This window comes from Pongo pygmaeus, chromosome 4 (assembly GCF_028885625.2).
Source record: "Pongo pygmaeus isolate AG05252 chromosome 4, NHGRI_mPonPyg2-v2.0_pri, whole genome shotgun sequence".
NCBI lineage: Eukaryota > Metazoa > Chordata > Mammalia > Primates > Hominidae > Pongo > Pongo pygmaeus.
Genome location: NC_072377.2, coordinates 34,936,763 through 34,952,521, shown reverse-complemented (window position 1 = coordinate 34,952,521; position 15,759 = coordinate 34,936,763). Strand labels below are relative to the sequence as shown.

At 37.2% G+C, this 15,759-nt stretch overlaps 1 protein-coding gene across 14 annotated transcripts in view; it reads right to left on the bottom strand.

Annotated features, from left to right (window-relative positions):
• RAI14 (retinoic acid induced 14) overlaps positions 1-15,759 on the bottom strand; it is a 176,587-nt gene that overhangs the window by 10,971 nt on the left and 149,857 nt on the right. For 8 of the 14 annotated variants that reach the window (XM_054487002.2, XM_063664710.1, XM_063664709.1 and 5 more), the window contains 8 exons: positions 13,863-13,920; positions 13,066-13,136; positions 10,576-10,682; positions 9,751-9,929; positions 9,494-9,522; positions 8,043-8,129; positions 6,938-7,024; positions 2,742-2,796 (listed from right to left, as the gene is read on the bottom strand). In XM_054487002.2, the coding sequence (XP_054342977.1) occupies positions 2,742-2,796; positions 6,938-7,024; positions 8,043-8,129; positions 9,494-9,522; positions 9,751-9,929; positions 10,576-10,682; positions 13,066-13,136; positions 13,863-13,920 (673 nt within the window). The remainder of the gene's footprint in view (positions 1-2,741; positions 2,797-6,937; positions 7,025-8,042; positions 8,130-9,493; positions 9,523-9,750; positions 9,930-10,575; positions 10,683-13,065; positions 13,137-13,862; positions 13,921-15,759) is intronic. The other 6 variants (XM_054487014.2, XM_063664712.1, XM_063664711.1 and 3 more) reach the window with 1 other exon arrangement.

The window sequence follows — 15,759 nt, the reverse complement described above, 5'->3', positions numbered from 1 at the left end:
AAATTTTCATTTTATATAGAAAGGAAACTGGGGTTTCCTTACTGTGGTATTGCTAGCATAATACTAGATACATGTGTACACAAGGCAATTCTGAAAATTGATGAATTTGGTCATATATTTCCTATTCATTTGCTTAAGTGTCATATCTTGGTTGTTTTTGGTTCTTCCCTGTGCCTTGTAAGTCTCAGTTCTGTGAATTGTTTTAGAAATGTCTCTGGAATCTGGTTTATTTCTTTCCCCCTACCAGCATTACTGTAGTTCGGACTTTATCACCTTACTTGGAAACTCTGCAAACAGCTTCCCAACAAATCTCTGCCTCTCTCTTTTTCCCAGTGAAACCGTAGCCTGCACAGCAACATCAGACCAGTCTTCCTAAAACATACTTTGATTGGGTCATTCCTTTGGGTCAAGTGCTTTAATTGTTTTCCCTCCAAAATTAATCTCCAAATTCCTTTATCTGGGTTCAGGCCTCTATGATTTGGCCCCAGTCTACTTCTTCAGGTTCATGACACTGCTACTTTTCTAGATTCCTATTTTCCTCAGATTCACGGTTCCCGTCACACCCTCTACGTTCTCAACACACGGCTGATTCTTTCATTCTTTATCCACAGGATTGCCCTGCAGAATCTCTCTGCCTAGAGAATTCTTAAGCATCATGTCAAACTTTGCCCAGTCCTTAAAGCATTCAATGACCACCCTAGCATGAAACTATCTTCTCTTCTCTGAATCCCACAGTAAACCCTGTTGGTAAACCACAACTTTCTGACATCCTACTGATTATCATGCTGAAATTGCAACTTAAGGAGTGCTATTCAAGGTGCTCACTGAGATAGCAAACTTCCTCCAGAATGCAATGCAATCTACTGCTTCCTTCATCTAGAAAGTCCTACAAAAGATATGTCAGCTGAACAAAACAATGTGCTTAGTGAAGTAACTGTGTGAATTTCTGGTCCAAACTTAATATTATTATTACGTTTTGAGATGGAGTCTTGCTCTGTCACCCAAGCTGGAGTGCAGTGGCACGATCTCGGCTCACTGCAACCTCTGCCTCCCAGATTCAAGCGATTCTCCTGCGTCAGCTTCCCAAGTAGCTGAGACTACAGGCATGCTCAATAGTTAACTATTACATAAAATCTCAATAATTTTATGTAATAGCTAATTTTTGTATTTTTAGTAGAGATGGGGTTTTGCCATGTTGGCCAGGCTGGTCTCGAACTCCCGACCTCAGGTGATCTGCCCACCTTGGCCTCCCAAAGGGCTGGGATTACAGGTGTGGGCCACCACGCCCAGCTCAAACTCCTTAATTATTATAAGCTAGTAAATACTTTACCCACACTTTGAAAAGCACTGATCTAAATTTTTAATGCTATGCTTTTTATTTTCTCACAGCCATTTAATGCAAAGATGAAAACTTTAATCTTAACTTGGAAGGATGCAAAATGACCTTTCTTCATAGAAATCCTTGCTTCTCATCATAAGTCTGATGCCTAAATCACAGCTTTCTGAGTTTCCTTGACATGAAGTCTGGTGAGTGTGGAATGAACTAGGGAATTGGGAGCATAAATGCAATTCTAAGAAATAAAAATTACTTCTAAGACAGAGTGAATGGTTTTTAAAGTACCCAATGTAACATTTGTTTAGTTATATTAACACTGATCTCTGCCAGGAATTAGAGAGTTTAATGTTTCTAGGGTTGGGTGTGGTGGCTCATGCCTATAATCCCAGCACTATCGGAGGCCAAGGTGGGAGGATCGCTTGAGCTCAGGAGTTTGAGACCAGCCTGGGCAATACAGTAAGACCCCATCTCTAAAATAAATCAATAAATACACAAATAAAAAATATTTCTAAGTTCTGCAAATTAAAGGCTCCAAACACCTGTGAAATACACAACAGATTAAGACACTGAATGCTGGAGCAAAAGTGGACCTTTGAAATTGTCTGTTCTACATTTTAAATGGATTCTGAAGATACTATATCACATTAAAGGGTAAATTCTTGGAAGGCACTCTTTTATAAGAGACACAATGAATTAAACCCTATGATCATAAAGACAATATGATTACATATGACTTCATAAACATTCTTGTCTTTGCGTGTGTCTACTTGAAATCCAAAGTAGAAAAGTTATATGGGGACAGTCATGGAGGTGGCATGGTGGATTCTCCCTTCACGAAATAATGTGCTGCTCAGCAGCAAAGAGTGCGTTTAGCAGACAGCAGAAGCCTATGGACCTCATCTGAACATGATATTTTTAAATGGGTAAGATAAAATATATAGGCTACAGTAACTTAAGAGCTTATTTGGTAACAATAACAAGATCTGGCAGCAGGTCTAATAACTGCCATAATTTTTAGTAGCAATATTGTAAATATTTCAAGATATCTGTAATAACAGTAAGGTGATAGGAATTCTCTTGGTGACAAAATCACTGGTCTGCTAATACCACTGAGGCTTATTGCCTGTACTCATAATTGAAGGAACTGCTAACATGTAGTTTGGGACACATGAAAATAAAGATGTATTTTTCAAAATTCAAATTCAGAGACTCTTTAAAATGCAGGTGAAGAAGGCACCCTGAAGTACAGAGCGCTTCAGCTTGTGCGTTACTGGCAGCTCTGTGTGGACATGCTGGCTCGTGACATTTTTACACAGTACCCCAGCTTGGCATTTGCTCTCTTTAAATGGACATGAAATAGTTTGGTTGAAGGAAAAAAAAAAAAACAGATGCTTCCTTATCTTACCTGTAGTACTGTCACTTAGTCTGTCTTTGTTTTCTCGTATAGAACTGATCTCAGCCTATTGAAACACAAAAATGACTTAAAGAACATTTCTTAATGTAACATTACACAAAAGAATCAAGCAGACTTTCCTCCTTGAGCTTATGCAGAGCAGATCTGGTATTATCCTACTAGAAAAGCAGCTAGAAAATCTCGAAGAAAGAAGATATTTTAAGCTATAAATGAGTAAAAGTGACAATTATCTACTAAGTTTAATTTCTAAAACATTAGAAGTTCTGGAGGGCATATTCTCTAAATATTTTTCAGAAGTTTCATTTAGTGAGTACAATGCAAATATATTTAAGATCACAATAATTTTATGTAATTGCTAATTTACTGAGTTATGTACTAAAAACTGAGACGGCAAATACTGCTTTCATAATGAAGTCAAAGAGAAGTTCCATATGTCTGCATTATACATTGATTGAAATATTTTAAAGCAGATTTTTTAGCTTTATCATTTTATAAGTTATCTGCTATTAAAGTTATTATTAACTTTTCTAAGGGAAATGGTAATAAATATCATATGGTCTCAGATTGGCAATAGATTCCCTAAAGATTTTCTCTAATCCTTTGTCCCTGAATGTCTGTTAATATACTGTAAAAATTCTTGGAACTTCAAAGCCACAATCTCATTTCAAAACATTACAGTGACTTGCTAAAAATTACAATGTGGCATCCGAATGAGTCAGTCAATGATAAGAGAATTTTTCAGCAGAGATACCTTTGTAAAAGCCCAAATGCTAAATAATAAAGTAGCTTATTTTTAGGTAGGTGCTTATCTTTACAAAAAGCAGTCCTTTCACTTTTACAACAAATTTACTTGTTTTTATATTTTCCACTATATAACATATAATAAACTGCATCCAGCTAAGTTTACAATTTCAAGAGGTTTTGACAGATGTATACCTATGGAACCAACACCATAGTCAAGATAGAGAATCTGTTCATCATGCCTAAAAGTTTCTTCATGCCTCATTACAACCAGTCCTTGCCCACGTCATTCCTAGGCAACCACAACTCTTTTTTTACATTTCTTAGAATTCCTATAAATGGAATGTCATCCTGTATGAATTTTTTGGTGGCTGGCTTCTCTCAGCAGGATGACTTTTCAGATTCAACTATGATGTTACTTGCACTACAGTTCATTCCTCTTTATTGGCAGATAATATTTCATTATATGGGTATATCTCATTATCTTTATTCACTTGTTCATGGACATTTGGATTGCTTCCAATTTGGGGAGGTTGTGAATAAAGCTGCTACAAACATTTGCATACAAGATTGTGTCTAAACATATAATTTCATTTATTTTGGTAAACACCTATGAGTGGATGGCTGGATCATATATTAGGTTTATATTTAACTTTAATGAAACTTCCAGCTTTCCAAACTGGTAATAGTTATACCATTTTAGATTCCCACCAGCAGGAAACGGAGTTCTAGTTGTTCTGCCACATCCTCAATCCTCACTTGGTAGTTTCAGTCTTTTTAAACTTTAGCCATTTTAAATAGAGATCACTTTTTCTTTTTTCTTTTTCTTTTTTTTGAGACGGAGTCTCTGTCGCCCAGGCTGGAGTGCAGTGGCGCAATGTTGGTTCACTGCAACCTCCGCCTCCCGGGTTCAAGCGATTCTCCTGCCTCAGCCTTCCCGGTAGCTGGGAGTACAGGTGCCCGCCACCATACCCGATTAATTTTTTGTATTTTTAGTAGAGATGGGGTTTCACTGTGTTAGCCAGGATGGTCTCGATCTCCTGATCTCATGATCCATCCGCTTTGGCCTCCCGAAGTGCTGGGATTACAGGCGTGAGCTGTGAGCCACCGAGCCTGGCCTAGATATCACTTTTTTCTCCTCCCTAAGCTAACATAGGAATAAATGTCACTTTTTATCTTGTTTTTCTTTGTTTTTTCAGAAATGACAGTCTGTTATACTCTACCTCTGAAAAATCATAATTTGTGATATTATTCTTCAGACTGCATTGCTTCTTTGAGGCACAGTCATATCAGAAGATATTATCATACTAACTGTAAGAGTATAGTTGCCTTGTCTTACATAGAAATTCATCTGAAGAGTTTATTAGTAAAGTCTAAAGTGAGGGAAATGATAGGTTGATAGAATCTGTTTCAGATTAATGTGTATCCAAGTTAAAAGAAAACATCTTTAGTAATTCTAAATAAGAGAAAGTAAATATAAAATATTGAAATTTCATGTTAACAATTATAAATTTTATTTCCCCCCTGAGTACAATTTCTCAGTATGTTAGATAAACAGATATTAAATGGAAATATTCTCCCACTTCCTTAAAATGTTTTCCAACCACAAATCTACAGAACCAGGTGGATAAAACCTAATGGATTTTCTAACATTTGTAAAATAAATACATATTACTTTTATAGTCAGGAAAAAAATTAACTATACAATTCTCAGTAAGACAACAGAGAATAACACAAGTTTCTGTCTCTTTGATTGGAATTAATATAAACTTAATTGGGTAAGAAGACTGGTTATCTAGTAAGTACTTATCTTTGTCTCTTTTTAAAAAAACTTTAGCACTTTGTATTTGGAGCAATTTAAGACTTATAAAAAAGTTGCAAGATAGAAACCTTCACTTATTTCTCCTAATGTTTACAACAGATGTAGCCATTATACATTTGTCAATTGGTAAATTACTACTATCTAGATTACAACTTTATTCAAATTGTGCCAGTTTTTCAAATAATGGCCTTTTTCTGTCCCAGGATCCAATCTAGAATATTTCATTATAAATAGAGAAGTTCCTGAAATATAATTTTTGTCATTTCCTCAATATTCTGCATTCAGGAAAGAATGAGGAGAATAACAGGTAGAAGCTGGTACCTTCCACACCTTATTTTTGAAAAAGTTAATTTATTTTTTAGTTGACAAATAAAAGTTGTATGTATTTATCATGTACATCATGATGTCTGCAAATACGTACATAATGTGAAATGGCCATGGAGCTAATTAATCTCACACACTTATCATTTTTTTGTGATGAAAACACTTAAAATCTACTTTCTGAGTGATTTTCAGAATCCAATGCATTGTTATTAACTATAGTCACCATGTTATACCATGGATCTCTTGAACTTATTCCTTTTATCTGGATGAAATGTTGTATCCTCTAGCCAACATCTCCCCAATACCTCCCACCACTCCCCCAATTATCATTCTACTCTCTGCTTCTATGGGTTCAACTTTTTTAGATTGCATATAAGTAAACTTTGTCCCTGCTCCCCACCGCTAGACACTCGCTCTGTCGCCCACACTGGAGTGCAGTGGCCCGATCTTGGCTCACTGCAACCCCTGCCTCCTGGGTTCAAGTAATTCTCCTGCCTCAGCCTCCTGAGTAGCCGGGACTACAGGCGCCTGCCACCAGGCCCAACTAATTTTTGTATTTTTTTCTTTTCTTTTTTTTTTTTTTTTTTTGAGACGGAGTCTCGCCCTGTTGCCAGGCTAGAATGCAGTGGCGCGATCTCGGCTCACTGCAATCTCTGCCTCTTGGGTTCAAGTGATTCTCCTGCCTCAGCCGCCTAAGTAGCTGGGATTAAAGGTGCGCACCATCATGCCCAGCTAATTTTTGTACTTTTAGTAGAGACGGGGTTTCACCATGTTGGCCAGGATGGTCTCAATCTCTTGACCTCGTGATCCACCTGCCTCAGCCTCCCAAAGTGCTGGGATTACAGGCGTGAGCCACCAACCCTGGCCTAGTTTTTGTATTTTTAGTAGAGATAGGGTTTTGCCTTGTTGGCCAAGCTGGTCTTGAACTCCTGACCTCAGGTGATCTGCCCACCTTGGCCTCCCAAAGTGCTGGGATTACAGGTGTGAGCCACTGCACCCAGCCCTCTTGTCTCTTTTTTTTTTTTAAATGAAGAAAAACAATTATTGGTTTGTGAATTTAATTTATTCACTCAATTATTTTTTAAAAATTTTAAATTATTATGGATACAAACTAGCTGTACACATTCTTGCTTTATGGGGTCCATGCCAGAAAAAATAATCAAGGGGTACTTCATGGTGAAAAGGTTGTGAACCAATGATTCTGAAGTATATTCTGTTTTTCCCAGTGTTATATAACTTAAAGCAAGTCTATCATGTACCTTAAAATACAGTAACAAAACTGAATACAGAAAGGAAATACCTTGAAGGGTGGTTCAGCAAAAAATACTGATTCCTTTCCTGATAGTGGTGTCGAAGTTATTGATCTTGGGGAGGAGATATCACTCAACTAAAAAAGAAACAAAATGAAAATCATCAATAAAGAATGTATCTTCAAACTCCTCTTCTCCAGTGCCGAAGAATCAACCTGTTTAGGGTGCAGCACACCAGCATGGCACATGTATACATATGTAACTAACCTGCACATTGTGCACATGTACCCTAAAACTTAAAGTATAATAATAATAAAATAAAATAAAATAAAGAAATCTAACAGTAAGTATCCTTGGCATCAATTAATTCAAGGTAGAATATTTCAATGCAATTCAGCTACTTCAAATACTTTCTGAAAGTTTACAGAATATAACTTTGCTCCTATATTAGAATCACTTTGTAAAAAATCTATAAAACTTCTATTGCAGGTTAAGAATATTAATAAGTATGCTAACATACATTTAAAAAATACTTATGAGATGAGCTATTCCTCTCTATTTAAATATGGATTATTCTCTTCATGGCCTATGAATTTTTAAATAACAAATCTCCATGTGTTTTTACCTGCCATTACGTAGATTACTGAGCTTCCTCCTCTATGCAATAGTCACTATAAAGCTCAGAAATGAAAACTACTTTTAATATTAGCCAACCTTAAAAGCAATTAGAAAGGCAAATATATTTTAGCAATGTTTTAAGAAACCAACTGAAATTCATTTTCAACTAATTGCCTCACTGGCTACTCATTCTGCCACTCCTTACTAGATCTTTTAACTTAAGGAACTAAAAATCAATTGAACTTATCTTAAGGGAAAGTTTCTGTGATAAGATTTTGAGAAATTTCCTTGAGACTTTTCAAAAAGAGGCTATTCGATTCTACTGTTTTTTTAAAAATAGATCAGAATCAACATTATTTCCATACTAATCATCAAAATCCTTCTTGCCACAATTTGTAATTTAAAACTGCTAAGGAAAATTTTAAATATGCACTTAAAGGTCAGTTCTAAAACATTCCTTTTTGGCCTAAACAAAATGACAAATTTATGGCTTTCTTGTGGTGCATTTATTGATTGTTGGTTTGCTTTTGTTTTTACCTGGGTAGGACTGATAGGAGGTGGTGGAGCTTTGCGTTTTTTTGGAGTTCCACTTCTTTCTGAGCTTATTTTAGAGACTTGGTCATGCTGAAAGTTATCACAGTCCAAAGAATGGAGGTGGGTTAGTTTGGTTAGTAAAGTCTGGGCAAGTAGCTTTATCAAACACATGAGAAAAACCTCAAAAGTTCATGCATTTCTTACTTTATCAAAATCTGAAATCTGCTACCAACATAAAAATAAATAATATGCATGCGCAAGTATTCTCCTAGCAGCCCATGCTTTAATAGCAAGAAAATAAAAACACATGAGACAAAACCAGATTAGGTTGGTGTGGAGAACTGGGAAAGTAGAGGTTGAGGTCTACTACAACTTAGAATCCAGAATATAATCATAGTCAGCTTTCTGTATTAATGAAAAGCAATGGTATTTCCCACACATCTGCATTACTTCCATTCCTTTTTTTAAAGACTATAAATATGAGGGAAAGGGATAACTTCATTTTCGAAGGTTACTGATAAGTAATACAGTTAGCACATAAATTCAGTATTGAGTATTTGCTGTTTATGATTTCTTCAAGAACGCAGATGTGTAACTAAATAAACAACCAAATATATACTGTTTGTCAAAAAAACAGATAGTGACAATATATTTTTAGAAAAAACTACACAATAACAGAGCAAACTCAATTTCTACTTTGTGTAACACTATATGACATTCTAGAAAAACCCTAATTAAAAGAAAAGGCTAAATTCTCTTATTTTCATTAAATAACTAACATTTTCTGGCTGTAGCTCTGTAGCTCATGTGATATTACAAGCATTTAAAACAGTGTTATTCAGTCAGAGTTTAAGCCACATCAAACATTTTCACACCAATAGAAGTATGAGTTAGTACATTTGAGAAAAAGATGAACATATAAGTAGCAAGTTTAAAGTTACATGCTTTTGAAATAAAGCAAATTATTAAGGAAACCTTTACCACCTTTTTTTTTTTTGAGATGGAGTTTCACTCTTGTTGCCCAGGATAGAGTGCAATCGTGCAATCTCAGCTCACCGCAACCTCCGCCTCCCGGGTTCAAGTGATTCTCCTGCCTCAGCCTCCCAAGCAGCTGGGATTACAGGCATGCACCACCATGCCTGGCTAATTTTGTATTTTTAGTAGAGGTGGGGTTTCTCCATGTTGGTCAGGGTGGTCTCGAACTCCTGACCTCAGGTGATCCACCAGTCTCGGCCTCCCAAAGTGCTGGGATTACAGGCGTGAGCCACCGGCCCGGCCCGGCAACCTTTAACACCTTGTAACAATGACTCATTTATTCAAAGATATTTCAGTCCCTAAGTATTTTCAATATAGTTTTTATTACTTTACTAGTGGACCAGAGTGGTTAAATCTGAACATTTTTAAATTCCCACAAGCATAAATAAAACATAAAAGCCTCCCCCAAAGATAAATACCTGCTTTGGTTTTGTTGGGGTCTTTAAATCTATAGAGGAAAAAGTGAAAAAAAGAACTATAAGAAGCATAATGATTCATATTCACTTTGGGTGGGGGGATACACACACCATATACAATATTTTTTAACACTCCATTTTTCTTCAAGAATATGTTTAAAAGAAAAATAAAATATATCATATTGCACACATTCCTTTATCCTTTGGGGAAAATGGAGTGGATAAACTTAAAACAACATTGGCTATTTTCTTTTACATACCAGCATCCTGAGAGATTTTTGATAATAGAAGGCTTTGAATTCCTGCATTTTCTGAGAGTTTGGAATAATGTAAGGCATTGTGTCCAAGAGAATCTACAAGGTTTAGGTCTGCACCCTTTTTAATTAAGGCTTCCACGACGTTAGAGCTGCCAATCTCGCAGGCCAGCATGAGAGCAGTTCTAAAGGAAAAAAGAGACACAAAATTAGTACTAAGAGAATGTAAAAAGTCTTTCTTGGGAAATCAGTTGTCTTAAAAAAAGAGAAAAGAAGATTAAGTGCAGTTAAACCTTTATTACATTTAATCTTTGGGGAATTCAAAGTGGAATGCAATCAAGATGAAATTAGGTGTTTTTTTTTTTTTAAACTTCAGATTAAATCAAAACATTAAACCACATTTAGTCAAACAACATAATCTTCTATACTATTTGGCACAATATGATGGGATTTAATATGACTGGCATGAATCTTATCCTTGTTTTACCTCAAGCATTTTAAATAACATATATATTTCTAAGACCATTTCTCCAAAACAACCAATAGGTTTATTTTATTTTGCATAGAAAGTCACAGGAAATTGTTTATTCACATTAGCATTTAATAGTCTCCTCACAGACTTAGCCAGCAATGATGTCCACAGATGTCTGGGGAAAACTGCTTTAAAGTCAACATAGATTCTTGATTATCAGAAACAGTAGAACTTTAAAAAGGTAAGAAGTTAAAAATCTCTTATAACAAATGATCCAAAATATAGCTGTGATATTTTGAAATAGTCTCAGAATGTGGATATCACTGAAGTCGCATGATTTCTGCCTAATTCTGGAGTACCTTCCGCTTTTGTTCCTGGAATTGACATCTGCTCCATGATCCAGGAGAAAGTGACAGATCTCACTGTGACCATTTTGTACAGCAAGAAGCAGCGGTATATTCCCATCCTAGGAGACAAATTCAGATTTAGATTTTACCTCAGGCACAAAATGCCAGAATTGCAAAAGTCAGTCCCTGTTTTTTGCATATTTTTCTCCTGACTTGGACTGCTGATCTAATATCTGGTTCATCCTGATATTCTGTACCCTTATAGAGTCACAATTGTATGTTGGCACAACTCTTGTTATGGAATTTTACTGAATGCTAGCTTTCACATAGGAGCTCCAGCTTCTTGCAGCTGCTTGTGCCCTTGGCTATCACTGTTTGGGTGATTGTGAGAGAGGGCAGAACACAAAGTGTGTAAAGGATCAAGGCAAGTGTACTGGGTATACTGACGGATGGTGCTGGAGAAAGGAAGGGCATGTCTCCACACGACACCAGAAGATCCCACTGCCCTGTAGGCAGCTTATTCCCAGTGCACTAATCATTATATATCCTGCCATTCCACTTTTACCAGAAAGTGTACCCTTCAGTAATCTTGCTATGTATCAAAATATAACATAAATTAAGAGCCTATGTCTGTTACTAACACATGACTAGATAAAGAAATGGATAGAAAGAATAATTATGTCATGACAATTGCAACCCCTTTGGGAAAAAGGAAATCTAGGTCTCCAACTCATATACAAACTATGTCAGGTGGATTAAGCATTTAAACATTACAATATAAAACAAATGATGAAAAATACTAGAAGAATATACATAAGTATTTTTTGTAATCTTAGGTCTGACACAAACCATAAAGAGAAGTTGTTACTTTGTTTTTTTTCTGGAATATACCCTATAAATCCATCGACAGTGAGTTTTAAGGTAGAAGCATTCAATAGGCAAAGGGAAAAGATGTTACAATATATCCAACTATTTAAAAATACAAGTGCTGCTTAAAGATTGAGTATTGTTATAAAGAATTTCAGATAGATTTCTGGGCACTGTCTCTGTGAAGTTATACTACTTTCTGCTTAGGAAGTACTGAACTTCAAGGAATATGAATTTATTTACAGATTCTATCTAGTCACTTCACAGTATCTCCATCAAATATAAGTGTATGCATGTCAGTTCTCATGCTGCAACATGAAATATAACCCCATGACATAACCATGTGATAGGTATATAAATTTATTCTCAAAGTAGCCTGGTGAAGTTAAAATAGCCTAGTAGTGGTCTTCAAAGTTGGGAGATTCTACGTAGAAGGTATCCAAGGTGATAGATGGGGTGCAGAAAGTAGTAAAATTTCTATTTAGACTTATTTTTAAAAATCAAAAAATTAAGCTTTATTTGTAATTACATTGAAGTAGAAAACATGTATAGCCATAGAAATAAATATACCTATATAGGAAATATATGCTGCAAAATGTTTTACTAATGTTTTAGAAGCTAATTAACCTTCTTCCCAGTTTAGAAAAAAAAAAAAAAAAAAAAGGTGCAGCTCTCTGCCAGAGCTCATTTAATTTTATATAAACAAACTCTTTGAGGCTGAAGCAAATCTGACTGATTTTCAATGTGAAAATAAAATATAAAAACTGTTCTTGGAGTTATTTCTAAACAGAACTAACATCAGAATCATCTCAATCATCAGAATCATCTGTCTCAGAAAAATCGGATTCATCAAATGAATCTTCAGCCAAGAACTCTTTGAGAATGATATTAACATCACACATAGGAATGCTACGTTTTCTAGGATTTGACATTTTCAGCAGTCGAGAATTACTACATTTTGTAAATGGAAATACCATTACAAAAACAGAATGCTATAAATAGAATGATGTCTTTTGTTTCCAAAGTCAATATACTAGAGTGATGCGAAAATAATAATAATAAAAATGAGATATTTTGTAGCAAAGTTGTCTTGAGGTAAATGCTGTATCCCCAAACGCCACTGGTGAGTATTCTTGGAGCAAATGGGAAAAGGGTTAAGAATAATACATAAATCCATTTTGCAGAAGAGAATCTAGGTTGAAAAGCAATAGAATTCGCCCAATACTTAGTTGCCTAAAACAGGAGTAACCAACCCTGGGGCTGCAGATCAGTACCAGTCTGTGGCCTGTTAGGATCCGGCTGCACAGCGGGGAGTAAGTGTCAGGCAAGTGAGCATTACTGCCTATAAGATCAGCGGCAGTACTGGATTCTCATAGGAGCACAAACCCTATTGTGAACTGAGCACGCGAGGGATCTAGGTTGTGCACTCCAATGCCTGATGACCTGAGCTGCAGCAGTTTCATCCTGAAACCATCCCCACCCCCATCCATGGAAAAATTATCTTCCCCAAAATCAGCCCCTGATGCCAAAAAGGTTGGGGACTGCTAGTCTAAAGTCTCAGTGACTCCAGAAGTATCCCACTGAGCTCTAGAAACCAGTGTCTACCTCTACCTCTAGTGACCACCTGGTACTTACCAAATCTTTGAGGTTTATGGGGCTCTTGTGTTCGCAGAGAATCTGCACAGCTTGAAGGCAGCCCTGAGCCGCTGGGGGAAGGAAAATATAAACACCACAGCCAATCACACAGTTATTCACAACCAGGGGTATCAGATACTTCAGGAAGGAAATGTTCCTGTTCTACCCACTCTACATATATTCACTCTAGTTGCATTGAAGAGAAATGGTATTAGGAAGGTTAAGAGTTAGGTGTTTAAAATTACTGCTTAATTTCAGAGTTATGCAGGCCTAAAGCCAATGACTGCCAGTTGCCTTTAGGCAAATATTTGGCTCAGGTTTTCACAGGACTTAGCTTTTCCACAACTAGCAATAAAACACATGTGTAAATCTAATCACTCATAGTTCAGTGTCAACGTTTGTCACTTGAAGTTGTGTAATAGTACTATACAAAATGTTAGTAAATAAAATTGACTGATGTTCATAATAATCCTCAAATCAAAAAGTCTGTATCACACATTACCTGAAATCTACAAATGCTTAGAATATCTCTTAGTTTAAAAAGAAACCTTAAATTAGTTAAAATATATTAATCATAATAATTTTCAGTGGTTAGGTGGCAAAGCAATTGATGAATTCTAAGCATATGCCTCAGTAAAACTGTGTATGTTTTACAAACAGAGTAAAATGGGAATGTCTAGAAATGATGACAGAAAAGAGCACCAGGAATAGTATGGAAGGTTAATGGCCTGAATAAGGAAAAAGAAAAGTTGGTGTTTCTAATGGCAGAAGAAGACAAATAGGAGAATGAAAGTTACCTGCATAATGTAAAGCTGTTTTCCCAGAGCTGTCAACGCTTTCGGCTGGGCATTTAGACTATAAGACAAAAATAAATAAATCCATACAATAAAATACCCTGCAGCAATTCTATTCAGTTCAGACTTTTCCTGCAAGGTATGATGTGACTTATTAGGAAGACTATTAACATAAATAAGCCCCAACTTCTGTGTTCCAGGGGCTTACAGTCTCCTATGGGGAAGGAGGCTCATGTCTTTGGGATGGGCAAACTCTCCCCTTTCCTGCTTCACCTATCTGTTCCTCTCCTTCCCTCATCACTCCAGCACCCCACCAGCTAATAGACATGCTCTAGGCTCTCTCATCTTGATCCTATCTTTTCCCCCATCTCCTGCCCTTTCTGTCCCCCTTCACGAAACCAGCTTTCTCTTAAGGATTACCCACATGCAGTCCACGCACCCTCACCTCCATTCACTCCTGAAACCACTGCAGTTGGGTGTCCCCTCTTGAGCCAAGGAGATGGCCTTGGTCAAGATCACCAACAACCTTCATGTTTCCAATGACGATAAACATTTCTGTTCTCCTCTCTCCAACCTCTCAGCTCCTAGAGCCCTGCTTGGCTCATCTTATTCTGCTTTTCCTCTTGCGGCTCCTCCTCTAGCCAAACAGAAAACCTCAGGGCTCCTCAGTGTTCTTCCTCTAAGCTCTTTTCCCTGGTAAGCTCCTCCACACCCACAACCTGAAATATCATCTAGAAGAATGGATGCTAGTCACTCCCAAATGTGGAGATCCTAACAGTAACAACAGTTAAGTGCTATGTAAGTATTAGCTCTCACGTGCCAGGCACTGTTCAAAGAACTGCTTTACGTCCCCTAACAACACGAGGTAGATACTATCATTACTTCCACTTTCAGATGAAGAAACGGAGGTACAAAAAAGTTGATAATTTGCTCAAGTCACAGTAAATGGCAGATCCAAGATTCAAACCCAGACAGGCTGGGATAGGGCCTGTATTCTTACTCATACACAAAAGTTGTCATCTTCAAGCACTAGGCTCGATAACCCACTGCCTACTTCACATCTCTGCTCTGATGTCTTATTATCATCTCAAAGGCCCAGCCAAAATCTCTAGCTTCCCCTCCCCCATGCCCCACCTGCTACTCCCTGACTACCTTCTCCATCAACAGCATCATCATCAGTCTAGACATTGAGCCAGAAACCAGCGATTCAGCTTTGATTCCTCCTCATCCTCCTCCCCCTCCCCACTCCCCTCTTCCTCATTCTATATGTAGTGGACCACCATGTCCTGTCAATTTTTTTCCCCAAAACTCACCTCCAATCTACCCTCTTCCCTTTCTTGTTCCCGACATCCTTTTCTAGGATAGCGTCTTCTCACCTGAACAGCTAAGGTAGCCTCCTGGCAGGTCTCCCCAGTTCTGCATTTTTCCCCTTTTCATCAATTCTCTAAAGAAATAGAATTCTCTTTTAAAACTGTGACTCTCACTGTCTACTTAAAAGCCCCTCACAGTTCCATGCTGTACTTAGGATGAACTGCAGTCAAGCCCATCATGACATACAAAAGGCCCTACATCCTGTGCTGCTTTCCTCCTTACTTGCTCTGCCCCAGGCCCACACATTGGCATTCTTCCCTCCCTGGCCAGCACCTTTCTGACCTCAGGTCCTTTGCACACATTGTTCCATTTGCTTAGAATGCTTTCCTTGTGGCTCTTTGCATCCTTGGGAGGTCTCAGCTTAAATATCACCTCCTTCATGAGGCCTTCCATGAACCTCCACCTCTGATTCCTCTCTTACAGTAACCCATTAGCTTCCTTTTTACTGCTGTGCAATCTGTAATGTTTATTTGTGGATTGTTTACCAGACTGGGAGCTCCACTGGGATAGGGGCTGCTGTTTGTCACTG